Raw genomic sequence first — 26,107 nt, forward strand, 5'->3', positions numbered from 1 at the left:
AAGGTCAGTAGATTCAGGCTGTTTCATTCCGGCAGGGGAGTGAATTCCAAAGCTGTGAGGCCCTCACAGCCAAATGCAAAGATGTGAGGGTTGGCAGAGAACTAACAAAAGATACTTTCCAGCCTCTGCATCCCACCAGAGGAAGGTGATAAGGGTAAAAGAAAGTGGACAAGCAGAATTTGGCAAATAGTTCTCAAGATATGTGCATGCCAGTAAATGCATTTTTTAACTTTACCTTTTAGTGGTTTCCTAATAGTAAAAATTATTGTTCTGCATGTTTTCCCATGGGCTGGATTGTTCTAATTTTCAACTAAATGATGGCAAAAGTCCAGAGGAAAATTGTTTATCTTCAACCTGGGGCAGTACAAGAGGAGCAGAGCACTGAGCTGGCAGGTCCCACTGGGCTGTTTTTCATTACAATTCCTTAGTCAGCTTTTGTGCAATGTGAAGTGTGAAATATTGTCAGTAAAATGAAGTCAATCACCCTTAAAACCCCACTACTGTTTTTGTTTTCTTCTTCTGTCCAGTTTATATCCTGCAGAATTTTACTCTCTCCCTGACAGGTAGAAGTCGCTCACTTGATGTACCAGGCTACTCTCTAATTACATTAATCCCTAAAACATTGCCTGTGTTAGAAGTGATCCTGTAAATGCATCAACATCCCCGAACCAATTATGCTACCATTTAATTTAGCTCTGAATTAGCCCAAATTGAATTGAACCATTTCCCAACGCACCAAATACAGCCGGGTTGTCTTCTGCCAGACGAGGAGGTTGGAACAGTCATTAAAACAAAGGGGCTTTGATTCTTTTTTTAAAATATATTTTATTTCCAAGCCATGATTTCAACCTGTGATGATGTGACTTTGAGCAGGTTGTTTTACTGCTCTGTGCCTCAGTTTGGCAAGTGTGGTAATGCTCACCTTGGGAAACACATGAGGCACCGTGAGTTGCAAATCACCATGAGTTGCTTAACAAGCTATAAAGGTTTAGGATTTTATTGAAATCAGTACCAATCCCTTCCCTTCTCTCCCACTCTGGTGCTGATAAAAAGTACTTGAAAAGACACCTCTTCTCTTTCATTGTGAGTAGAGAAACTGTTGTACACTTGCCAATGCAAAGGTGTCATGTGTGTCATTAAAACTTGCACTGTCCACACTTCAGAGAGGCCTTGCTTGATTCCACCTCCTGCACTAGGGACAAAGAGCACTATACATTTATTTCTCTTTTATTATGGTAACGAGAGTGTACCCATACTTATCTTGACAGTATTTAACATTGCTTTCTTTGCTAATTACAGAATGCCTGACCCGGATTTCACCGTCAGAGATGTGAAGCTATTAGTGGGTGAGTTATTTTGAATGCTCTGGATTAACTCTATACAGAACAGAATTGCTTTTAAATACTTGTCCAGTTGTGTTTGTAGACATTTGTGATAACTCTCAGAATCTGGGAGAAGGCATGGAGAAGCAATTTGTAAATTAAAAAGGCTGGGAGAACCCTAATTAGTAGTTGTGCTGACCAGACTCCAATCTCATGCTGGATAATTGGCCATTTGGAAGGGAGGGAATGCTTTTGCTCTTAACAGGTGTCCTACAAACACTTTTGGAAAGCAGCAGTTCTCTTGATTGAGTTCCTATTTTTTTTTTTAAATTCTGTTGTAGAGCATCTGTTTGTAAAAGGTGTGACTGGAGCTCTATCACCTTTTGCCTGCGTTCTCTCCACAGTATTTATCAGTGTAAGGGCAGGTCAGTGCTTTGAGGGATGGTTGTGAAGAGAGGCTGAGCACAAAGCCTTGCAAACTGCCTGGCTTTTGATGAGACACAAACCAGAGAACTCGTGACTGTCATCAAATGTTTCCTAGCAATCTTTGCAAAATAAATGTTTTTTAACTCTAAGAAAAGCTACATTTTGAGTAGGAGATCATACTGTATGTTCCTTTGAAATCTGTTTTTATTGCAGATGGGTGTGTTATTTATTGTTATCTGAAATTGTTACTCAATAGTGATCCTGCACTCCAAGAAGTCGTTGCTGTGGAGCAAGCTGGGTGTTGGATGTGTTGGCTGCAGTCCTTCTTGGAGACTTTTAACTGCATTCCTGCTAGTTAGAATTTACAGGGTTTATTTACCTGTGTTGTGGCAGGAGTTAATCTTTAAAATTAGCTCAAATGCTGCATTCTGAAAGACCAAGTTTTTAAAAAATTACTCTTTTATAGTCAATAGGAATATCAAGTCTGGAAAAGATGTAGCTAAGAAAAACAAAGGAGAGGAACTTGTGCCTCATTTCTGCTCACTTGGGGTTATCAGTGAGAGAGGGGTTATCTCTGATAACCTTCTTTCACAAACAACTCAGCAATCTTGCTTAATTTATGACCATTTATAAGCTCAGGAAAAATCCCCAGATATCTGGCAGAAAATGTTTGAGAAGTAGTGTGGGAAGTGCTATTTGTTGGTCAATCTGCATTAAATTAGAAAATAAAGACCTAAATTTTATGGATTTCCTAAATACCTGCATGTGCACATTTGCAGGTACAGAAAAAAACCTTTTTCCTGTGGATAAGCCTCGTGCATAAACCTTGTAATTATCTGGACCCTGTTGCAGTTTTTTGTGAACTTGTCCCATGGCTGATAAACTGCCATTCCTGTCTCTGAGGCTGCTGGAGCTGAGGGTCTGATGTTGAGATGTTTTGGAACAGCGTAGTGTTGCATAACAACAGTGTTTTTCCTGTGTAACAGTCAAAGTGTGGGAGTTGCATTTCCTCAAGACTGATGTCCTTTGAAGTATTAGGGGGTGGAGATTCCTGTGTACATGGCCAGCAAAGTGGGAGGATATTTATAAATAAAATTGCATTTATGAAACAATGGAGCAGAAATAACATTTTCAATTAACTTTGAGATGAAGTTTACTGTAAAAGCGTGCCTGATCACAGCTGGATCAGCAATCCCTGTACCTGCTCTTGGCTAGATATCACATCATGGGTCCTTTCATATCATGTTTGGTCAAACTCCCTTGGGAGTCATTGTGCTGACCCCTTAAGTGGTCCAGAACATTGTCACCTGTCCTTTTTATAATACAGTTGATAACTTTTGGCATCACAGGTGGAAACTCTGATTCAAAAGATCTAAAATATTTGGGAAATGGACTGTAAGTTGTACCTGAAAAAGTCACAGTTCTTATGGCAAATAGTTTTTTCTTGCTGTGGAATTTGTGCTGGATGGAACAGCCATGTTGACACTATGAGCACATGGGGGAATTCCTGTCTCCGTGCCAAATTTTGAAATTATCTATTAATTACTTCTGGAAATACTAGTGAGCATCTTCCTATTGCATATCATTGCTGATATTTTTTCTAGTTTTAGGTTAGAACGTGTGCTACACTCACTATCTCATGTTCAAATAAAGCAGATGAAAAGTCTTGTTTTATTAACTTCTCCTGTCACTGGAGATGTTGATATGTCATTGTCCCTGCATTTTTTTAGCATATCCCTCAGATCTGCCTGAACCTCCAGGTTTGCATTTCCAACGTGTGGTATATTCAAAACTTATTCAATGCCTTGCTGAACCTGGGGAGGGAAGGATGTTTGGTGAATGTGAAATGGGATGATCACAACTCTATGCATCTGATTGTGCGTGGGAGTCAACAGAGAGAGAACACAGCCTGAAAAATGTTGTGTTCTGTGTAAACTTGTTGGGTTTTTAAGTACTCATTATTATAGTTTGCTGGTGCTATTTAAACCTCTCATTTGTTCTCTTTTCTTCTTTGAATCACAGGAAGCACATTTGCTACAGAACCCTTTAAGGATATGGTCCTAGGTTTTTCCAAAGCACATAAATTCCATGGGAAGTTAATGAGACTTTGGTCCCAAACTCTTCTGAAATCTTACTTTCTGTTTCTAATGTGACTGTTGTACCATCTTTGCAGGGGAGTACCTAAAAGTCACAGGGAAATAACAACAAGCTTTTAAACCTCCCTTTGAAAACTCTGGTCTGTGGCAATAATAAGGAGAATTAAAAAAGGATGGGTTTTTTGCTTGTTGTGTTTAGTTGAGCTTAGGTGTCTATTTTTTAGTCTTTTGCCAGACTTCCAAAGAAACATTGCCATTGCGTGATGGATTTTTCTGTTTTCCTGGCTTAAAAAATGCAGCAACCAGCTGTAATTTAGTTTGGTGATGTTCTTGACCTCCTGTTTCTGACACCAGTGCCTGATTGTGCACCCATGTGTAATGGGTGTGCATGAAACACTGCCCTACAGTAGCTTTACTTTACAGACCCATCCATGTCTATAGCCAGACTCCCACCTCCACAGGAACCATATCGTGGATGCTCTGTAAAACCTGAGATGATGGATTAATTTCAGCAGTTGGAAATGTCTCATCTCTGAAATGGCTGTGAGCCAAGAATACAAATGGAGAGGTGGAAAGGAATTCCTGGCCTGCACAGGAACTTGAGACAACTCTTGAAAGATGTAAAGCTCTGTTGTAATTTAATAACTCTTAAGCTTTGTAATTTCATTGCATAAAGTAGATTGATTGCTAATTCTGAAGGGCAGAATGTCACTGTCATCTCTTCATAAGCTGTTTTAAAATTCGATTGAGGGTCATTGGCCCTCTGAGAGTGTCCTTAAACATCTGCCACATATGCAGGAAAACTTTGGTAAGTGTTATTTCTGCAGGGGTGCCTGTCATAGATGGGCAGAAAAGCAAAAGTGTGTTCTCCCAGACTGTCAGCTTGACTCTCTGTACATAAGTACCTGTGTGAATGCTCTGTGCCAGTCACTTTGCAGAACAAGGGGGATCGCTTGCTGGGGCTGAGCAGGGAGAAAGGTGACTGCCTTACTCAGCAAGCTGCTGAAAGCCAGGGCTTCCCTGGTCGCTGTGGACCCTCTCCAGCCTTTGCCACTCCTGAATTCAAGGACTGAATGCAGTCATTTGTTTTAGTCTTTGATGTCAGAAAACCAAAGCATTCCATTTTGTCATTTGTTTGAATTTTGTCTTTATATTATCCTTCATGGACATCACACAATTTGAAGGTGGCAGCCCTGAATACTTTTGGAAGCTGTGAACCATGTAAGGGAGAGAGAAAGAGGAAGTGCTCATGGATGTGTGCCTCAGTCTATCACTCTGAGCTCCTTGCTCTTCCTTTGATTACTTCTTTTTATTGTTTTTTTTTAGTGGTTTTCTTGGGTCATCACTGGTTGAACTGAGAAGAGTATCTGCTTTTCTGTGGCATCTGCAGTGCCTCCCTTCTGACTCTGCACTGCCTTTGTTTCCCTGGGCTGTCCCAGTCTGCCCAGGAGCTCCCTGGATAGGTGTGCAGACCCTGCATGAGGCACAGTGTCTCTCTAAACAGTAATGGCCAGTCTGGATGTATTTGCTTTTATTTCGAATTTTTAGCTGACCTATTTTCAGTTTGCTTGCCACAGGCTCACAGTCTAAGGCTATCGAATCCCAGATTTTACACTCGTACCTCAATAAAGTAAATAAAAAAGTAAATGAATGAAAGTGGTGCTGGGTTTGTGATGTGCATCACATCCTCCCTCTCTGGGCTGGTGTAGCTTTGTGCACCAGGGTAGGTATTTGTTGTGCACTCCTAAAGTGGAGCTTGCAATCCCAGCAAGTGGCAAAAGGGGAGATTTCAAACATTGTAAGAAAGAAAAGAGACTTTGGGTTATTGTGGTCTCTGGGCTGAAGAGGTTAAAGTTGTGACCACAGCGGTCACTTCTGTAGGATCAGCAGCATTGTCCTATGGAATTCACCGTGCCCAGCCAGGCATTGTATCAGTGGGAACAGTGCAAGTACAGGACTTAGACTATTCATGGGGTGGTCTAACAACTGACATCAACTCACTGATTGATTTTATTTAACTAACTCACTAAGGGTTTATTTATAGAATTCAAAAAGAAAAAGTGTAGGAGCAGCGAAGGATGTGTCATCAGTCATGTAATTTGCTATTAAAATCTGATGCTGTAGACTGGACTGGGCCATGATGCTCACAAGTGTAGGAAATGTTTGGTTGCTGTGTTCACAAACTGCAGTGAAAGGCTTTGGTGTTTTCATCTTGTATAAAGAATCCAAGTAAAGTTGAAAGCAGCAAAGCTTTTAATTGTGATACAATTTGTGCATTGAGGTATGGCAGTAAAGAGCAAACATGAGCAAGCTCCAGTAACTGTTGCAGAGACCAATCTTTATCTGGCCCAAGGAGATGATGCACAAGATGGGACCTAATAGATCATTTCAATATTTGATTCCTGTGATTCTGTCAAATCCCTAAAGACCTGGCAGCAGGCTTTGATCTCAAGACAAAGGGTGAAAGGAAAACCAAGGGTCTACATATCCTGTCGCTTTCTTTGGTGGGAGTAACTGAAGAAATACTTGATTATTGCTGGGATTTGCCTTCTCATTAGAAACACCAAAAGAACAGGAGCTGAGCCAAAAATTTCAGTTGCAAATTGACTGTTTAAAGAAATATGTGTGAAGGTCTCTGCCTCAATATGAGTTTATAATCATGGTGTTAGGGGAGCAAGATAATAGAATAAATTGCATCATTAAATCCCTGATGTTTTCAAGGGAAAAGTCCTACTAATGGGTGGGGGGGAGGGGGGGGCAGGTTGGCACTGCAAGTGCAGGTCAGCCTTCCCTCATGCTGCTGACAAGTTCTGGAGGAGATGCTGTGTGCTGTTACACATCTGCTCATGGTTTATTCACTAAGTGCATCATAGTGCCCTGAAGTGAGGATCTGAGCTTTCTTTAACATCAGTGGATGAAATCAGACCTGCAGAGGAGTATTTCCCTGGCTGTTTAGATTTTTTTTTCACAGGGGAGAGCCCCAAGCAAGGTTTGTGAAGTTTGGTATTGCAACGTTTTCCTCATTCTAGGAGGAGCTGCAATTCTGCAGTGTAGTGGTGCACAGCAGAAAGTGTGGCCTTGTTTTCTCAGGTGGGAACCAGACTGAAAAGTGAAATGATTTGCTAAAATCAGAATTTGGGGAGTCTCAGTTTCTAGTTTTCCTGTAAACTGTAAATTATATAGTGAATGTGGCAAGCCATGGCCTCTTTGTGCAGGGACTGTGGTGGGGAGGAGCAAGTTCCCTGACTAGTTAATGTAAGCAGGCTGATGTAAATAATTTAAATTCAGTTGGGACAGAAAGGATTACTGTCCATCAAATGTACCTAACAGCCATAAGCTATGTGAGGCTCTGCATCTTTCATCCAGCCATTTCTTTTCTCTTAAATACACACACTGCTGTAGTCCCCACAAATTCCAGCTAAAATGAGAGTATGCATGCCAGGTACTCCACAGAGAGACAAGAACCCCCCATATCCATGCTTCTGGAAGTAGGTGATATTGAAAAAGGAATAGAAAGAGATGTAAACATTGTAGGTAATAATTATTCTGGCTTTATAAAATGTGTTTTATATATCTATTAAAAACTGTACACGTTTATAGATGTATTCACATACACATGTATAAATTTCATTCAGTACTGAATCAAGAATCATAAGTGGTGTTTCCATGGAAGAGAAAATTGTGGTGCAGGTCAGCTGGGTAAAGGCAGGAGGGAGGGCAGAGACCATGTAAAACACTCCTTTTACATTAGCATACATTTCTTGTGGTGTGCCAGCACAATGGTCTCTGAGCTGGCTGTGCAAGTGTTCAGCTTTTTGTTAGCTGCTACTCAAAAAAGCTGAAAGTGAATCAGAGAAGTGTCCCTGAGTAGCTGATTCCTAGTGATTTTTTTGGTTCATTCCTCCTGCGTGTTTGCTGCTCCTCTCAAATTGATCTGTTCTGAAAATTGTATCATGGTTGAATTCACATCCAACTACAAAGCAAGTTGAGAGGCTTGTAGTGTGGTCTGCGGGCAAGTAGGGGAAATTTTGTCTTAATCAATGTACAGTTCTCCATCCTGTGAAAGAAAATTAGCCATGTAGATACAAAAGAAGGACAAAGCAACCACACACTGCAGCTCAGAAAACTTTCCGTCATTTCTGCTGAATAGGGACCCAGTGTGGCTTTTTCTATAGAGCAACGCTCCATTTGTTTCAAGGAAGTTGTGAAATTGGAGACCGAGAGGAGTTAGGAGGGAGGCTCATTAGAGAGGCTCTGTTGTAAGGAGCACTTCCCAAAATTAAACTGGCTGCTCAAAGGAAGTGCAAAAGTCTGCCCCCAGACTTGCATCCAAGTCTTGATTAAGATGTATGGTTCTCCCCTGGTGTGGGGATTTGTCCTGTGAATGGGAATGCCACGTTGGGAAGAGCAGAAGAGCTGAGTCAGGAGTCATTAATGGCTGTGTCTCCAGGAGTCTTGTGGGGAGGGACAAGGAGAAAGCAGCAAGGTTTGTGCTCTGCTCCTGGTGCCCAAATAATGCATTTTTCAAAACACATTGGACCAGGCTCTTCTAGGGGAGAGGAGTCATCACTGATCTCATGGGAGGGGAGGTACTTGGAGGAAATATTTCCATTCACTGTAAGATTTCTCCTCTTACTACTCACGGGGATTTTGTGCCCCACTGTGTGATCTGTGCCTGGCCTGCTCTCTGGGTTCTGCTTTTTTTTTTCATGTAAGTGGGACTATTGGAATATTAAGAGAACTGAGTTAATGAAACATCCTCCTTGTTCTCGTAGTTGGGAAGGCCAGCATCTGTGTAGTTTTATGCCAGCTTGTGAACGTGTTCCTCAGGCTGTGAGAATTCAGACTGAGGGTACCTCAGCCTCTGGACCCTGCAGGTCACACCCTGAGTTCATCAAGGGACTCAGATCCACAAGAGACCTACATATCTCTGATAGCTGAGAGGAGCAGCACCTCAAAGCAGGAGACAAGGATGACTCCTTGCAGGAGGAGGCTGAATTTGGATGTTCCTCACAAGTGACTGTAAAATAGCTGCAAGTCAGTGCTATTTCCATTGATCTGAGATTACAAACTCAAAGCCTGTGTTTTCAGGAAGCTGAGTTATGTACCTGCCTACAAACTTTTCCAAGAGGAAAAATGGAGAATCAGAAAGCAGCTTACATCAGGGTCCCACTGATTTGTCTCAGATGTTATTCAGAAACATGTGTTTGAGATCCAGGCCATAAAAATAAATTGTTTCCTCCATCATGTTGTTTTGTGACCAAAGCTTGTTTTAAAAACTCACACTATCTTTTAAAAATGCTTTGTTTTTAAAGTCAAGTTCCAAATTCCTCACAGTCATTCTGTCAGGACTGTCAACATGCTTCATGCTCTAAATTGGAAAATGTGCTAAGTCAGGCCTAAAATCAGTAAATAAATATTACCACGGAAAATGATAATTTCCCAGTGCCTGTAAGCTCAGATGGAGTCAAACCAATGGTCTGTCAACAAAAGGGTTTATAGGTACTATTGGTATGAGCTAGACAGACTTCTAGCTGCTGCATTTATTTTAAAATTTGAGTACTGCAAAGAGGAAACATCTGGACAATAAAAAATAAAAGAAAACAAAACGTGCTATTTCATTGAAATTATTGATTCCAATTCTGTCTAGCAGGTTTCTCTTTCCAAAGTACAGCACCGGAGGTTTATTGGCTCATCCTTTTGTCTTTGTACTTTTTTCTTTCTTTTCCCTTGAGCGACCTCTCCTGTTTTCTCTGTATCCCTCTTTCCTTGGTGAGGCTGTACTGTACTGTACAGAACCTGTATTACTCCCCAGTTCCAGAGAAACTTGTGAGGAAGTACAAATAAATCCTTCCAGACTTGAGCAAGTGCTCTTAGCATACTCTTGCCAACCATGAACCAATAGTGATAAAGAGATCAACACACTTTGCTGTAAACAGGACCAGTAGGACTTGACAGGTGGGGTTTTTTTGGTTTCCCATGGAATCTATCCCTTCTTTCTGGGACACCAGCAGTCCCATATGTCGACCAGACAGCCTAATGGGATTTCTGACCTTCTCCATGTTTGCTCAGTGCTAGGAAGAATTACAAAGTTGTGGAGCTGCACTGTGTTCTCTCCTGAGCAAAATTAAAACTAGTAACTGGACATCAGAGTTTCTGAATGGATTTTTTTCAAGTCAAGGTTCCATTAGTGATTTTCCTACAGTCTGAGGGCTCTAATTTGTTGGAAATTGAAGTGGTTTGTAGCAGCTCTGAAGGAACCCTTTGGGACTTTGGCTTCCACCAGTGTTAAGGTGGAGCAGTGCATGAATAAAGTGGAAATCTCTGTCTATTAAAGTGTTGTATTGCAGACTTTCAGAGGATGTTGCTTCATATAACACTCACTGGTTTTGTGCCTCTTAAACAGCTTATTGTTTAAGAAGAAAACTGCAGTCTGTAATAGCCGGAGGGAGCTGGGGCTGTGGTTGATGTCACCATGGGATTTCCCACAGTGCTGGTGCTGGCTGCACATCCTTGCCCTGATGTTTGTAGAACTGTGCTGGGAAACAGGCAGGGAGCTGACCCCGCTTAAAAAAATTATTTAAGCCTCATCAATTTCTTGAGTATTGGTGAACAGTTTGTATCATGAAACCAGGACCTAGGGCAGACAGAGGTTAAAACTTACCCAGTGTTCCTGATAGACTGGAAATAGAAACTTCTTCCTTAATTCCAGTACCAGGCTCTGGTGCCAGACCATCTCTTTGTCATCTAAAGTGGCCTCTGGTTTTGCTGCTGCTGCCTGTTATGTGACCAGGGGAAGCGTCTCTGTTCCTTGTGCTCCCTATTGCATCCAACAATTTGCTTTTTTTGCCATGCCAATTAAGCAAGTTTAAACTGACGTCCTGCTCATTCTCTTCCTTCTCGCCTCACTTCTGGCATTGCTCTCCCATCCCCTCCTGTGTGCTGGCACAGGCTTTCCTCTTTCTTGTAGTGAGGTGGTTCAGGAAGTTGAACTGGCAGAAAACTCATGCTGTCTTTCTCCCTTGCAGAAAGGTGGAGGAATATATATATACATTTATTATTTCTATATTTTTTTGGTGCTTGTTTAGCTCTCAGCACTAACCAGTGCTGGGCTAAGCTGTGATGGATGTAGCCTTCCACCTCTGTCATAAGTTTCCACTGGGGGTCTGTGCATCAGAAGTGTCAGGTGAGTGAGCTTTGAACCACAATTAGGGTTTTTGTGTAATAAAATAAATAAAAATAGGGCATTTGATGCTCTCTCATTATGCCTTTTTTTTTCTCCTAGAAGTAAAAATGAAATATTATAACACTCACTTGCCTATGTTTAGCACGTCCGCTGACTTGCCATTTTGGAAGTAGAACCAGTTCTATTTTTAGAGCTGAACTTCCTGTTTGAGCTCTCTTTAAGTTTGTCCTTTGCCTAACACAGGCAAACTCTTAAAAAAAATCTTAGTTAAACTGGGACAGTTTTGCTAAAAACAGTCATGTTCATGTCCAGATATAAACAGCAATAAATCTGCTTTGAATGAACATTACAACAAAAATACAACCTCTCAAGAGAATGTACTTCCATGATGTCAGGACGTGAAAGTGAAATTGAAGAGACGTGTTGGTGTGGTCACAGGCATCTCAAAGCCTCTGTCTACAGGTGGATTTAAAGCTGAATTGTCCTTGTGGGACAATCAAGCAGAACAAAGAAAATAGAAAGCTATTTTAGAAAAACTCCCCATAGCCACAGTGTGTTTCTGCAATAAGCATCCTCTGCTTTAATTCATCCAAACTAGAAATGAGCTGTCTTATTTTGGAATGATACCACCCAAAATCCTAAATATCTTATGGTAGTTGTTATGCTTTAGTGTCATAATATACCTTAGTTCAAAATTACCTTCAAGTGTACTGCCTTCACCTAAAAAATATACATTAATACCAGCATGTTTTGGAGGTTTGATGTAATCATAGCTGTATATTTCTTCAGATGTCCTCATAAATGTGGGTACAAGATGTGGGGGGGGTGCTACCAACCCTTTGACACCTTCAAATACCCTTCTAGACCAGAGGGGAGCTGCAGGATTGTTCCTGCAGGTATAGTGCACATGTTGATTGGTGATGTGAGTGTAGTTGAAGGTCTTCTTCCATTTCCTAACTGCCAAGTAGGAGGGAAATCAAGGCCAAAGTTTTCCTCATTATGGGCTGAGGATGAGGTTTCAGAGGGTGGAAAGCTTATAATTTTTATAACGTTTTTCTTTATTGTTACTGTTAGATGTATTTTATATTGAGACATTTTAGGAAATGATTAATGGTCTTAAAATAAATTTGATAGATAAATAAAACATAAGATTTTCACCAAAGTTATATCCTGTCCCACTTTTCTTAGACCTTGTATTATTTTTCTTTCTATAACTGTTATTTGTATGCTCTGTGTTTTCAGCCACCTGGAGTATGCTTATACTACAGGTTAATGCATTGGTATACTGTACAAAAAATTGGAAGTAAAATGCTTCTTTGTATAAGGAATTTTTTTTCTGTGTGCTTTTCACTGTCTGAAGCTTCTAAGAATCATTAGAAATGATGGCTTCGGTAGGTGTAGGGATACGGATTAATTCTATATAATGCCACTAAAACACATGATTTGCCCTGAGCCCTTTTCTCCGGCCCAGTCCTGTAGCATTAAGGCTGAACAGTTCCACAGGCAGTTCCTGTGGCCACGCTCTGCACAGCGTTTGTTGTGTGCAAACAGCTCCTAACGCGGGTTATTGCAGTTTGGCACTTTTATATGCAGTGATAAAGCTACAGAGGGGCCGGAGGGGAAGGTTCGCGTCAGGCACGGCAGTTTTACACCTCCATAAGGAGGAGATGCTGTGACCCCACTGAAAGGGCTCCTGCTGCACAGCCAGAGTGGCGCTGGGGACAGAGACCTGGCCGAGGGGGAGGAGGGAAGGCAGAGAGCTCTGCAAAGCGGGATCCTTGGCGTACGCCTTTCCTGGGGGCCCGGCTGTGCTGGGGAAGGTGCTGGGTGAGGAGGTGTGGGGGAGAGCTGTGTGCGATGTCCGGGCTCGTTTCCCTTTGTTCTTCTGTGCCCTCTGGTGGCACTGGGAGTGATGGGATCGGGACGCGTCTCTTAATTTGTTCGTACCCTCGCTGTGAAATGCAGGGAATGTCGGGAATAGCTCCACTTGAGCAAGGACTTTCTGCTCGGATTCACATCCCTCCCAGTTAGCAGGGGATATCATAATAGTCTCCCGTGGGCAGCAGAAGAATACGTGCTTCCAGCTCCGGGAGCTCCGGGGGGATTAACTGGGATGCAAGTCAAAGCCTCAGTCTTTAGGTACAATTAACCCGCTAGTGAGGCTGGCAGATTTCCTGAGGCTCTGCCAAAAATCCTGCTTTACAAACCAGGGATTCTTTCCTCGTAAGAAGCATAAAGATTAGGCAGGACCAGCGGGCCGGTCCCTCGGCATTGCAGGTTGGTTTCTGGTTGTCAACACTATATTGTACCTTCAGCACAGATCTCAATTCAGACACAGAGGGTTAAAATAATTCTCCAAGGTAGCTTTATCCTCTTAATGGACAGGCTTGGTAATCATTCTTACAGAAAGGACATTTCCTCTTTCCTCTGCTGTGGGGGAGTTGCACCTTTTCCTGCTGGTGCTGTGCTGGAGAAGAGACCACAGCCTAGAAAACTCTGGTGTCGTTTGCAGCTCTGATTCACACCTCCTGTGCATTTCTCATACTCTACTGTGTGGTTCACGTTTGCGTTGCTTCCACTGCTCCAAATATCCATGCTAAATCCACGTCATGGGAAATGATGGGCTATTCTGAAGATGGGAGTCTGGCAGCTTGGATAACCTGAAGCTCAGGGCAGGGGAAGGCAGTGCTTCACCTGGTTAGAAATAGGAAATGGCAGCTGTTGGACCACAGAGGAGATTTTTATAGTCCCAGTATTTCCCATTCCCTGTTCCCTCTCTGGAAAATCATTACAATATTCTATACATGAAGGAAAGCGTGGGTGCAAACTCTGCAGGGAAGATCAACAGGAGTTCTACTGAATGACTTCAGAGCTGGAGCCCATCATTCCTGAAGTATCTGGGGTGGGCTTGGTGAGCTGTGATTTGGGAAATCATTTGCTGATGCAGCGAAGGTGCCTGTGTAATCTGCATTCCTGGAGTGCAGTTCTCTCTCTGACAAGTGGACAAGGTTTGCTTCCCTGTTGCTCTTGTTTTACCAAGAAGCCCAGAACAGAAAGGACCAGCTCTCCACACCAAACCAACTTGACCAGGGTGGGCAGTGGGAGACAAGTAATTTTTCCTCCAGATGTTCATTTCTGTATTAAAAGAATAAGGATATTACAGCACACAGTTGTACAATTCAATCTATTAGAATCTTTACAGTGTCTTGGTCAATAGGTCTCCAAATAATGGGAACAGATATTACATATGCTATTGTCCCCTTAATTTTAATGTGGATTTTACTAATACATGGGCTGGAGTAACGATAATGTTTTTAAGGCTTTAAGTAAAGCATCGTTCTTCTGTAGCTCATCCTGATGGATTTTATTTTCCAGCTTACATCCCTGCAATTGATTCTTCTGTCTCCTTCTTGCTGTTGTCTGTTCCCCTTGTCAGAGATGGCACTAGCTTGTTTCTTAGTTACTGTCTTTGTGATTCTTTGGGGATTCACTTGTGCTCCATGAGCAAGCAGCAGGAGAGGAAGATGTTTCTTTAGGCTGTAAAATCCCCCAGCATCACCACTCCACCTCTGAGTCACATCTGCTGCCAGAGATGAAGCAGTGCTTCTTAATCCCACATTGCCCAGTCCAGAGTTCCACTGGAAAAACATCCAGGGAAGTCAAGGGTGAAGTGGTGCATGGCGCACTGAAGCTTCTCATGTCAGCAGGAAGAGACTTTGCCAGGGCTCCAGGTGTCTGTAAATCCATGTCCAGTGGGTGATGAGCTGAAGTGAGGGATAGGTGGGAACAAGGACAAGAGGCTGCCAGGGTCACTGAGATCCTGCTGGGACCTGCTGGCTGCCCCAGGCTTGGTTGAGCGAGGTCCATTCTTTGAGAACATGGTGAGAGTGTGGCAAGGGGATGCCTAGGAATTGGTTAACAGAAATGGATCATGGTAAAATGCGTGTGGAACTGCCCAAAAATCCAGCCTGACCTGAGATCTCTCAGCCTGCCACCACTTTTTGGAGCCTTTGTGTGCTTCTTTCCCTTGTCCTTTACTCTCCTAGATGATATTTTTTCACCTTCTATTAGGAACAGGAGATAGAAGAAAGAGCTGAATCTTTTCAGGACAGAAGAGATAAAGCTGGCAGTGAGCCAGGGCTGCTGTGCAGTGGGCAGTGAACACCAGGATGTGAACCTGTAATTATACATCTCAAATTCTGTGAGCAGTACTCCAAGAATCATTATGTATGGGCTTGTTTGACAGTACTGTGGCTTAAGAGAAAAACATCCCCTCAAATTACTCTTTAATTTGGAAGTCAAGAGATTATCAATTCAAATCTTAAGCTCTTCTGCCTGTAATTGATAATCGTGTTCATTTAACAAACCTGCTATTGAACTGCTCCTCATACTCTTAATTCATCAGGTAACTGCTGATTTTTCTTTTGGAAAGGATAATTGAGAGGCTCTACAAGGTTGCTTCCAGCAAAGCTGAGATCAAACCTAGACTAAAATATGGCAGGTCCCAGGCTCAGCCACGTAGCCCTTCAAATAGAATTTTTCAGTATCTGTGTCCTTAACCCCTCCAGGCTGTGGCCATTGCTTTGATCCCAGGCTCTGGAAGCGGAGATCAGGATGGCTTTCATTAGGGGCCTGTTTAACAGGACTCCACCCCAGCTGCTGACCTGTGGGATTGAAAAAAGACCACTCCCCTAGATAGTAAAGTTTACCGTTAAAAAAACAACAACACTCCCCCCTCCCAACCCATAACTAGATTTTATATATGTTGTTTCAAACATGCAGATACGAAATTTAAGGACTCTTGTGCTTTTCCACACATAGCTTAACTCTCCTCATCCTGCCTCAAGGTGGCAACACTCCAGACAGTCCCAAGCCCAGCCCAAGGATGGGATCCTGTTCCCTGGCCTTGGAACGAGGAGGTTGACTGACAGGCTGGTGGGACTATTCCAGATTTACACTATATAAATTTTTCGTCTTGATTTCAAAGCTTTATGGTCTTGAGTTCTTTTGCAGAATCATTATCACATCTGTCACTGTCACTGCTATCAGGGGCTAAAGATGTTTGTAATGGAGAGCTGCAATCCAAGCTATCACTCTTGCTGAAATACTGCTCCCAAGCACATGATAGGCCAGGTGCTGTAATTATTAATAATTCCCTCTGATGGTGCATATGAGCCCTACATTTTGTTTTAATGCAATTTATTTTGAGTTATTTCTTCGGCGGTGAAAATGGTTTTGGAGAGATTTTTTGGAAGCATTGCGAGTTTGTTTGCTGGAAACCTCTCCTGGAAATGAGGCATGTCTCTCATGGGCTCCTGTTCGCTCACACACAAATGAACTGCTAATTAGGATGATAAAATTGCTGGGAGAGGTGAAACCTTCCAGTTGGCCAAAGAGAAGATTGTGGATTAATCTGTGTAAAGCTGAAGGCTCGACTAAAACTGCTGCTCAACATTCTGGTGCTAATGAGACTTGTATGTCTGCCACTCGAGGAGCTGAAAGTATGTCCTGTAGTTTTTGCTGAGAGATCCAAAGTGGGGGCTCACTCCTCTATGGCATTTAGTGCTTTCATCCCCACTGGTGCTGACTGGAATTGGGAATGTTCAGCAGTTTACAGTATCCAGTGATGCAAGGCAGTTTTTGCACTTTGTGGATAGTTTCTGTCCATGAGTAAAAGCATCTTGAGAGACATATGGATGTTTAGAAAATTGTAGTATGATTTGGAGAGCTATTTGTCTTGCCTGCCCCCTACTACCATATTGTATCACTTCTTCATAGTTTTTAATGTACTTCTGCTCACATCAATTCACATAAAGGAGGAAACTGCTCTCGCCATCTCTGTGAACCACGTGACCTGTTCAGTGTCATATTGGGAAAAAGTCCAGCTCCAAGTTAGTTCCTTGCTCACTGTTTGAGATTTAGGAGTCATGGAGAGGCTGGTACTGGTCTCTTATCCTCTTTTCCTGCAGTTTCCCTGCAGTCACTGAGAACTGATATATATATAGATATATAAAATAATATACATACATATGTGTATATATACATAAATAAAGCCAAGGCAGATGTTTTGAGACTGCTGCTGTGTTTGCAGGAAGCCGCCGGATCGTGGATGTGATGGATGTGAACACACAGAGAGGAGTGGAGATGAGCATGTCTCAGTTCGTGAGGTACTACGAGACCCCAGAGGCCCAGCGAGAGAAGCTCTACAACGTCATCAGCCTGGAGTTCAGTCACACCAAGCTGGAGAACATTGTCAAGCGCCCCAACGTGGTAAGGGAGCCCGTGGTGATGGGCTTTATTTCAGCTTCTTCCCAGAAATAAACCATGGAGTTTAAACAAGGTGATGGGAAGTGCCCAGAACTCCTGCTCATTTGGTGTTGGGATATCATTTTTAGCCAAGTAGAAAGCTGGTCTGCTTGACAGTGGAATTTAATTTACAGGAATTAGGTACCTGATGAGCTGTTAATCATTCAATTTGCACAGATACACAGTTCCTCTCAAGGTATTTAGGGGAAACTTCATCCAAAATTAAATACCTATCTAGTATTTTTCCTCCTCTACGCAAGCTTAAACTATCAAGAAGCTTGGATTCATTATATATGAACCCTCCTTTTATCCAAAAAATGTTCTGGGGCTTCCAAAGCAAAAAAGTTGGAAACGCAATTGTTAAATGTAGAAATGTATACATAATTAAATCAGCATAATCACTGCTTTGTCAGAATTGGCAGTAGAGGAACGGGGTAGATTTGTACATACTTTTTAAAGGTAGAGGGCTTTTGTGATTTTATTCGCAATGGAGTCACTGGTGTGAAACTGTGACCTTATTAGTAAAGATGATTTCATTTATCTCTGTAATGTATCTATGTGTGCTATGCTAGCATGTAGCTGGGTGTGAAACTACAGCTCTATGATGTTTTGTTTTCAGACACTTTTTGCCTGGTTTCTAAGTCCTTTTCTAGTTACAACAGTAGTTTTTTAGCTGGGGATATCTCTTACCCAAGAAGACAGTAGGAACACCACACTTCTGCCTGAACAGGTCACAAATAAATGGCAACTCTAATTGCTGATCTGTAGAAGTAATTCTTTACTAGACTTCTTTGTTCTTTTAAACGTGGATCGCAAATTGAATATTAAACACATATTTAGAAGTTCATTCAGATTTTTGCTGTCATTCAGACACTTAGCGGGTAATTTGAAGGTGCTCTGGGGAGTTTCTGGTGTTCAACTGATCCCGGTTTGCCCAAACACATTGTGCTCAGTGAGCTTTTAAAACATCTGTGCAAATTTCCTGGGTGCCTAGAAATAAAAAATGCTGTTAGGTACCTGTTATCTCGTGTAAATGGTTATTTCATAGCTGTTGAAAATGGCCTGAGTGCACAGTTGTTTGTAAAAGCAGGAATATTTAGATTTCACCGAAAGAGACATTTGCATTCCCATGGGAGTATGAGAGGGTGTTGTGGAAGTCCAGTACCTAAAGTCAGCTCCCATATATTTTGTATAAGATGTCCCCTTGAATTCTGCAGAGTTTTGAGCCCATGTAAGACTGAAATACCTGATTTAGGTTCCCTGCTGTGTAAACTCTGGGTTGCAATATCAGAATGTGGGAATTATCTCAGAATCAGGGCAGTAGCCAAGTTTTGTTTTCACATACAGTTGTGATATTCATGGAATCAGTCCTATTTCCTCCTTGAAATGGAAGATATTAAAATAGTATCATCCCTTTTATGTTTGCATTTTAATGTTCATAAATGCAATATCTAGGCTGTTGGCTACAAAAATGCCACAGACAGAATACAAGAGAAGGTGCTCACAGGTGCCCATGAGACAAAATTTGCACCCAGGTAAATTGCCTGTAAAACTCTCCTTCCCCTGGGTTTTAAAGGGCTGAGTTGTGGTGATGAAATGCTGCACCTTAACAAGTTGGGTGCACGGGACTTTTGCTGTATAGCAAGGTTCTTCCTGTCTGTGAGCATCTGCTGCTGTCACTAGAGGAGTTTTAGCCAACGAGAATATGTCCTACCGTGTGTTCAGGAGCTAACAGTTGATTTTGGTGGTGTTTCAGGTGGATTTAGTCGACTGGGTGGATAATATGTGGCCACAGCATTTGAAGGAGAGACAGACGGATGCTACCAATGCTATTTCAGAGATGAAATACCCCAAAGTGAAAAAGTAAGTATTTAAAAAGCTCTGCTCTTGACTGCCTTAAGTCATTTTAACTTTGCTGAATACAGTCTTTAATCAAATCTCTTTGAAAAGTGCATTTTTATTTTTCAGTTTTAAGCAACTCTGTTCTGAAAGTGGCAGACTGACCTTAAGTAGTAAATTCTCTGAAAGTGCTGCCCAAAGAAATCACCTCACATCACACAGATATGTCACACAGTGTAGTCAGAGTCCTGCTGTAGGCTGGGCTCCAATCCTTCCCAGGTTCTAAACTGCTAATGACAGATGTTATTAGCTGAGAAATGTTTTGTGAAATGAGCTTCAAGTCCATTTTTAATAGGTGTGTGACTTCCCAGAAACTCTCTCACTGCCCTTTCTGCCAGTTTACTTTTCTATTCACTTTTTCAAGAGCAAGGGCAAATATTGGACTGACTATCCAGGCTCAGGACCCACTCAGGGCAGGTTTGATACTGAACACAAGAGCAGTTTGTCCTGGTTCTGCCTACTTCAGCTATAGTTTTTGGGTAAGCATAGGCTCACATCACTGTTTCTTCTGCTTTAATGTCTTCCTTGAAACTTTTTATGTGATGATTGGAAAAAGGAACTATTTGGGGGCCTCAAAATGTGCACTGCAAGTTTCCTGGGAATGAGTAGAGCTGAGATAGGGGTTCCTATAATGATGCAATGACCTGTATGGCTGATGAACAGGTAATCTTGGAAGCCCTTCACTGCTGTTTGTGTTTTATTGGCCAGACCAAATGCTGGCAACATCCCAGGCTCTGCTGTTGAACCGACCTCTGGTGCTCTGCAAATCACTCAGAACTCCTTCCAAACTGTAAAATAGATTGGTACTAACAGATACAAAGGAGTGTGCAGTCAGGAAGTAATATGTAGCATTTGCTCTTGTTCTGTAAAAATAAACATTTTGGAAGGTAAAGTAAAGGTCTTCATAAAAGAAGAGACTCTGTGACAGGCATTGGGGGGACATGCTCAGCACCATTGATTTCAGTGGAAGCTAAAGATACTCCTACATTTTGAAAGGATCAAACTGCTCCTTAGGGTAACTGACTGTGGATTGGAGTGCCCCATGCATTTGGAAATGTCCTAAGTGACTTGCCTGAGGTCACACAATAAACCAGTGGCAGAGCAACACTTGCTTCCCAAGTGGTTAGTCAGCAAATAACATTCTTTGTAATTTGCCAGAGCTAAGAAACTGAATCATGATTCAGGGCCTAAGGATTCATGGATGGTACAAGGTAAGAAGTAAAGAAAATTATTCCTTTCCTAGAGCAGGCACACTCCAGATGCTGAAAAAGATGTAGCAAGTAAACAGAACAAGGCAGAGATGGTTTGAAGGATAAGGTAGCAACATGACTAACAGAATTTAGCAGAAAAAGAGTATATGCTTGCAGTTCACTGCTTGCATCATGAAATGCCAGATGGTAGGTTTCAAAGGGATTTTAGAGACGTACCAATTCAACAGATTTTGACATGGAGTTTTTCCCATTTGTGGAGGGTGGCCTGGTAGAAAGGCAGGAGATGCCTGATGAAGAAGCAGACATGGAGCTGTGGAGGTTGCTGTCACTGGCAAAGGGAAGGTGGAGGTTGACAGCTTGATAAACTAGTAGATGTGATAGGTGCAGGGAAGCTAAACACTGAAAGATTGTGAATGCTTGAAATGTGACAATAGAGTTTGATGCTGGGAAAAGGAGTTACCAGGCATGAGTGTTAAAGGCGAGGGTGATACAGCTGGAGTGATGAAGATGTTGCTACTGAGTGTCATCTCACAGAAAGACTAGAGAAGGATGATTTACAGCACTGTTGGCACAAACCCCTCATCAGTCTGAAGAAGCCACAAAGCTAAAACCAGTAACAAACAGTGACAGTCTGTGAGCACAAGAGAAGCTGTACCAGATCAGGACAAAGATCTGTGGCTGTCAGTAACCTGTCTGCTGTTGGCTGCTGGCTGGCATTGATGCCCTGGCAGGAGCGTAAGAACGGTGTGAGCGTAAAATGATGCCACTCCTAAAAATTATCTTCTGAACTTCAACTGCAGTCCAGGCAGGGGCTGTCCTGAGGTAGAAGTTGTTGCTGTGTGCTCAGTGACTCTCAAGAGATTGCTCTTGCATGAACTCGTCTGGTTTAAAGATGAACTCCTCAAGAGATTGGCTTTCTCCATGTTTGGGAATTCAACTTGACACTTTCCTGTAGAGATACTGGTCCCAGCTATTGCTGTGAGTGTCCAGAGGGTTTGAGCCCTTATTAAGGAGATCATGTTCAGTTGTGGAGCCACAAGTCAGTGCTGTCACTTGTTTCACGCTGCCCATTCTTTTATGTGAATCATCAGTACTCATATGCTTTATTAATGACTGTTGTTGCTCAGAAATGGGATCGATTCATTCCATTCTTGTTCTTAGCATTCCCATAATTCTGAGAGTTTGCAGTATGCCATCCCCACCATTAACGTGTTCCCTACAAACAAAAAGCACTCCAGCGAGAGCGCTGCAGTTTCGCAGACACAGATGGCATTACCAGACACAAATGTCTGTCTTGGCTCCTGCACGTCGAGTTCCGTGCTGGGAGTGAAGTTAGAGAACGCTCCATCTGCTGCTTCAGTTACCAGGAGCACCGCGCGCGCTGGAGACCACCCTGCCTCGCACTTGGACTTGCACCATTAACTTTTTAAAAAAATTCTGGGTAATGAAGTTATTTTTCTGTCTGTAGGTAAATGGCTGCTTACCAAAAAGGAGACTTAGAGGACTGAATTAAGCAAGGAAATAGTTTATGTCCCCTCTTTCACATCCCAGGATGCAAGTTCCGGAGAAAAGCCTCTCAGACATGGGATCCTGGATCAGAGTGGGAAGATACTGTGTAACCAAGAGCCAGCAGAAAAAGGCAGTGCTGTTGTAACATCAGCTTTTAGGGGCAGAAGCTTGTTATATCACCATAACCGTTTTCAGTTCGCTCAAAACAAGCTCAGATTTGTTTTTCTGTTTAAATTCATCCAGAATTGAAGCAATCTGGATACAGCTGAGCCAACCAAAAAAGAAAAAAAAAGTACTAATTTGATTTTTCATTTATCAAAAGAGATGGCTCTGCTGAAATTATTATCCCCTTTATTAGGTTTTATGTTTGTAGCCTTGCAAGATTATTTGCAATGCAGTGGCAGTGAATAGCTACTGTTCAGGACATGAAACAGTAACAGGCACTTTTAAGAACTTGGTAATGTTTGTGCTGTGGAACAAATGAAAATGAAAGATTTAGTCACTGCAGCATCCTTTTTACCTTCAAAATTCTTCCTATTACTTGAAATACCTAAGCACTGCTGTAATAGGTTTCTATATTGCTGCTGTCCTTCAGTTAAGGAGGGGGTATCCTGTGTGGAACATCTACCTGTTCACAAAAGAATGCTGCTCCGTTAGCATGTCCTCAGCTCTATTCTTCCTCTCCCAGGCTGTTGTTCAGCCATCCATTCCTTTCTATTCATTCCTTTACTAAGTAGGGATGGATTTAAACAGATGCTAAAATGCTCTGCTGAGCTGTGGTCTAATTAGACGCCCAGGGTGCCTCTGGAGACAGGGAATCGAGGGAGCTCGCAGGTCCCACAAGGCAACCTGGCACTGGTTTACGCATGTGAGAGACTTGTCTGCACTTTGTATGCCATTTGTGGATTGCTTTTGATACAAAACCTCTATAAGTACAATGCAGTAAAAAAAATTAGACCAATAAGTGCGAGTTCTCCTTAAGACTTTCCAAGCTAGCAAAATAAATAAAATGTGATGTCTTCAGATCAGTGCATGAGTGACAAATCCTCCTTTGGGTAGAACTTGGAGGACTTGCAGCATCACACATGTAACTCAGATAACCACCAGTGTTTACAACAGTTTGTGGTGACCCTGGAAGTGAACAGCCTTGTCACAGGGTGGAGAAACGAGTCATGCTCTCACAGATACCAAACTGCTGTTCCAGGGGCAGACAGGCCTGGCTCGCAGTGAGTTGGCAGCTTGGTTCAGTTCATTGTGGTGGTGGGTAACCTCTTCAGAAATTTAAGCTTCCAATCAAAAAAAACCAAACCAAAACAAAAACAAACAAAAAAACCCCCCCAAACAAACAAACCTCTTCATTCTTGAAGTTCTGAGGTTCCAGCGCTTGTGCGCTGTTGGAAGCCAAAATCTGGAAGGTCAACCAGGGGTCCCTGTGCGGTCCCCACTCGTGGCAGCGGCACACTCGGATGTGCGCCCACCCCGCGCGCTCTTCCTGTCCCACCGGGGCTGGGACCGGGCAAGGGTGCGACGAGGGAAGTGTTGTCGCTTACTTTGGTCCCAGTGTGGTCTGAGAGTGTCATTTGCAGGCACTTCACAAACACTCCGGTGCCTGGCAGAAAATTGGCTTCTGTTATCTCGGGTGTTGTCTCTATGTGTGACTGACTCGGACCGTAACCCCCTCGGGGCATGAGCCGGGCCTTTCATGTGCGTTTGAAGTGCCCGGTGCGCGCACAGGGTGCGGTGACCACGGAGTGTGACGATTTGGTTTGTTTCCCTCGGGCTGGGAGCGCTCGGTACCGCTCCCCGAGAGGGGGACGGGGCGAAGGTGGGTCCCGGCAGGGCACGGGCACAGGGCCCGCTGCGGCCGGCTCTGAGCGGCCTTCCACGGGCAGGGCTGGCCCGGCGGCCACGGCTGGGTGCTGGGGGGCCCTGCGAGAGCGAGGAGCCGGGGTTCCTCACCCCTGACGCGGGAGCCGGGGCTCATCCTTGAGAAAAGCCGGGTTCATCCCCGCAGGAGCAGCCAGGGCTCACCCCTAGGGAAGCCGGAGCCCTCCGTGAGGAGATGCTGCGGCTCATCCCCGCGGAGCAGCCGGGCCCTCCCCGCCGCGGCGGGGCCGGTCGCTGCCGGTGAGGCGGGGATGGGGGCGGCAGCCGGGCCGGTGCCTCCCGGGTGACAATGGTTTCTTTTGTCTTGCGGCGCAATTCGTGGCTTCCAGTTGCAGGGCCCCAGTGTGGGAGCGCTGTCGGTGCGGGCCGAGGCGCCCCGAGGTAGCTATTGTTCCTGCTGCCTCCTGCCAGCCCCGCTCCCAGGCCCGGCAGAAGGGCCCCCGCGGTGCCGGGATGCTGCCGGGGGCCGCTCTCCCCCGACACCGGGAGCGTCGCTCCCGCCCGGGGATGGGGAGCGAGGCCCGCGCCTTTCCCCGCGCTGGCACTTGCAGTTGGCTCATGGGTCTGTGGTATTCGGTTTCAGGCTCAGGGATTTCAACCAGCCGGCGCTGCTCCTGGGAGGAAGGAAGAGTGAGCTATACTTTTCTCATTGGCCCGAACAAAAAACAGAAGCCTCTGCTGGGGTTTGGGAGTGGTTTATGGGCTGAGCTCAGTGGCAGGGGAGCCCTCGCAATGCCAGAGGGAATAGAGCCGTATGGTGCGCGGTGCCTATTGCGGGAGAGAAGGAGCTGAGCTCAGGGTAATGCTGCTGCCTGTGCGTCCGCTCGCGTCTCCCCGGGCCCATGTGCATGAACGCTGCCGCTGCCTGCCCTGCCCGGCGCTGCCTTCGCATCCCGGCGCGGCTCTCGCTGTCTTTGTTTCTCTGTTTGCTTGCGGGTTTGTAGCGATGCGTGGCGAGTGCATTGTGGGTTTGCCTGGGAGTGTGGGCTCTGCGCTGGCTTATCGAGTGGTGTCTGTGTTGTTCCTGTGTTCCCAGCTCGCTGTGTTTGCTTAGTGGTTTAGCTTCATTTGTATCATCTCCCTCTCTTTTTTTGGATCTCTGTGTTTGTTCTTCCTCGTGAGTTTGCAGGTTACTCCATATTTCTTCGCATCATTTCTCTAACAAATTTCCCCAGATGTTTGGGTTTTTTTTTTGGGGGGGGGGGGGGGGGGGGAGTGGGAGGGGGAAGTTCCCCTTTTCTCCACATCACAAATCCTTCCTCCAAAATAACAATACATTAACTCGACAGATATCAGCCTTGTGGAGAACACAAACCAAACTCTTCAATCGGGAAGGGAAGCTCCCCCACAACAGATTACAAGCAGCTGCATGTTTTAAAACCCTGACTGAGGCTGTGCAGGGAGATAAAGTGGAATGTTCAGGGGTTGGATGTGGTAGCAGTTGTGAAAATATTCAACTTGGGGCATCTTTTGCGTCGCCTGTGTTTTCAGGGTGTAACTCTGGTCAGGTTGTCTCCCCATGCCTGATGTGGGATTGTGTTCCTGTAACCACTGTACCTGCCCTGGCCCAGAGCACGGTGGCCACAGCACACAGTGGGATGTAGTTCCTCGATTTCTTTCAACATGGATGCTGTGTTGTGGCTTTTTTTTTTCCCCTCCGTATTTTTTTTTTTCTTTTTCACTGTTGTTATGGAAAACCCTGAAAAGTTGAGTGGTTCCCCAAATTAGTAGCTGTTGGTGATGAGAAGCCGCTGGCTGAGGCTGGAGCTGAGCGGTGCCTGAGATTAGCTGTGGCATGGAGTGTGCTGGGACCATGTGACTGCGGTGTACATTGGAAGAGGAAGCTGTAGAGGTCAATGCAAAGGCATTGTGCCAGACTCTGGCAACCAGGGAGAGAGCTGGATGGCGGAAGATCCTCCCGCAGGCTCCTGAGCCGGCCGGGAGCTGTTGGGTTTGGACAAAAGCAGGCCTGGGAGATTACCAGCAGAAATTAAGGCATGGCTTGTTTGTGGATGGAAAGAAAAACAGTTTATTTTCCAAATGCTTTGCAGGTTTTTATTAATTGCCATATGTGACTCTTTCACTAAAACCACCTTTATTGGAGTGGAAATTGTGTTTAGAGGAGTTTCAAGAAAACAGAGGGGAAAATGGGGAAAAACAAGGAAAAGAAAGAGTTGCGTGTTCACAGTAATACCTGCTTCAGTGCTTTCTCACCAAACTAAATTTTAAGCGCTTTGATTTGACAAATTCAATAAGAACAGGATT

The 26,107-nt window shown here is 43.9% G+C and overlaps 1 protein-coding gene across 7 annotated transcripts in view; it reads left to right on the forward strand.

Moving 5' to 3' along the window:
• The window catches only part of KDM2B (lysine demethylase 2B), a 113,729-nt gene that overhangs the window by 13,300 nt on the left and 74,322 nt on the right, over positions 1–26,107 (forward strand). For 6 of the 7 annotated variants that reach the window (XM_032127985.1, XM_032127982.1, XM_032127987.1 and 3 more), the window contains exons 4-6: positions 1,300–1,346; positions 17,122–17,300; positions 19,093–19,199. In XM_032127985.1, coding sequence (XP_031983876.1) covers positions 1,300–1,346; positions 17,122–17,300; positions 19,093–19,199 — 333 coding nt within the window. Of the gene's footprint in view, positions 1–1,299; positions 1,347–17,121; positions 17,301–19,092; positions 19,200–24,526; positions 24,642–26,107 lie in introns of those variants that run through there. The other variant, XM_032127989.1, reaches the window with a different exon arrangement.

This window comes from Corvus moneduloides, chromosome 18 (assembly GCF_009650955.1).
Source record: "Corvus moneduloides isolate bCorMon1 chromosome 18, bCorMon1.pri, whole genome shotgun sequence".
Classification (NCBI taxonomy): Eukaryota; Metazoa; Chordata; class Aves; order Passeriformes; family Corvidae; genus Corvus; species Corvus moneduloides.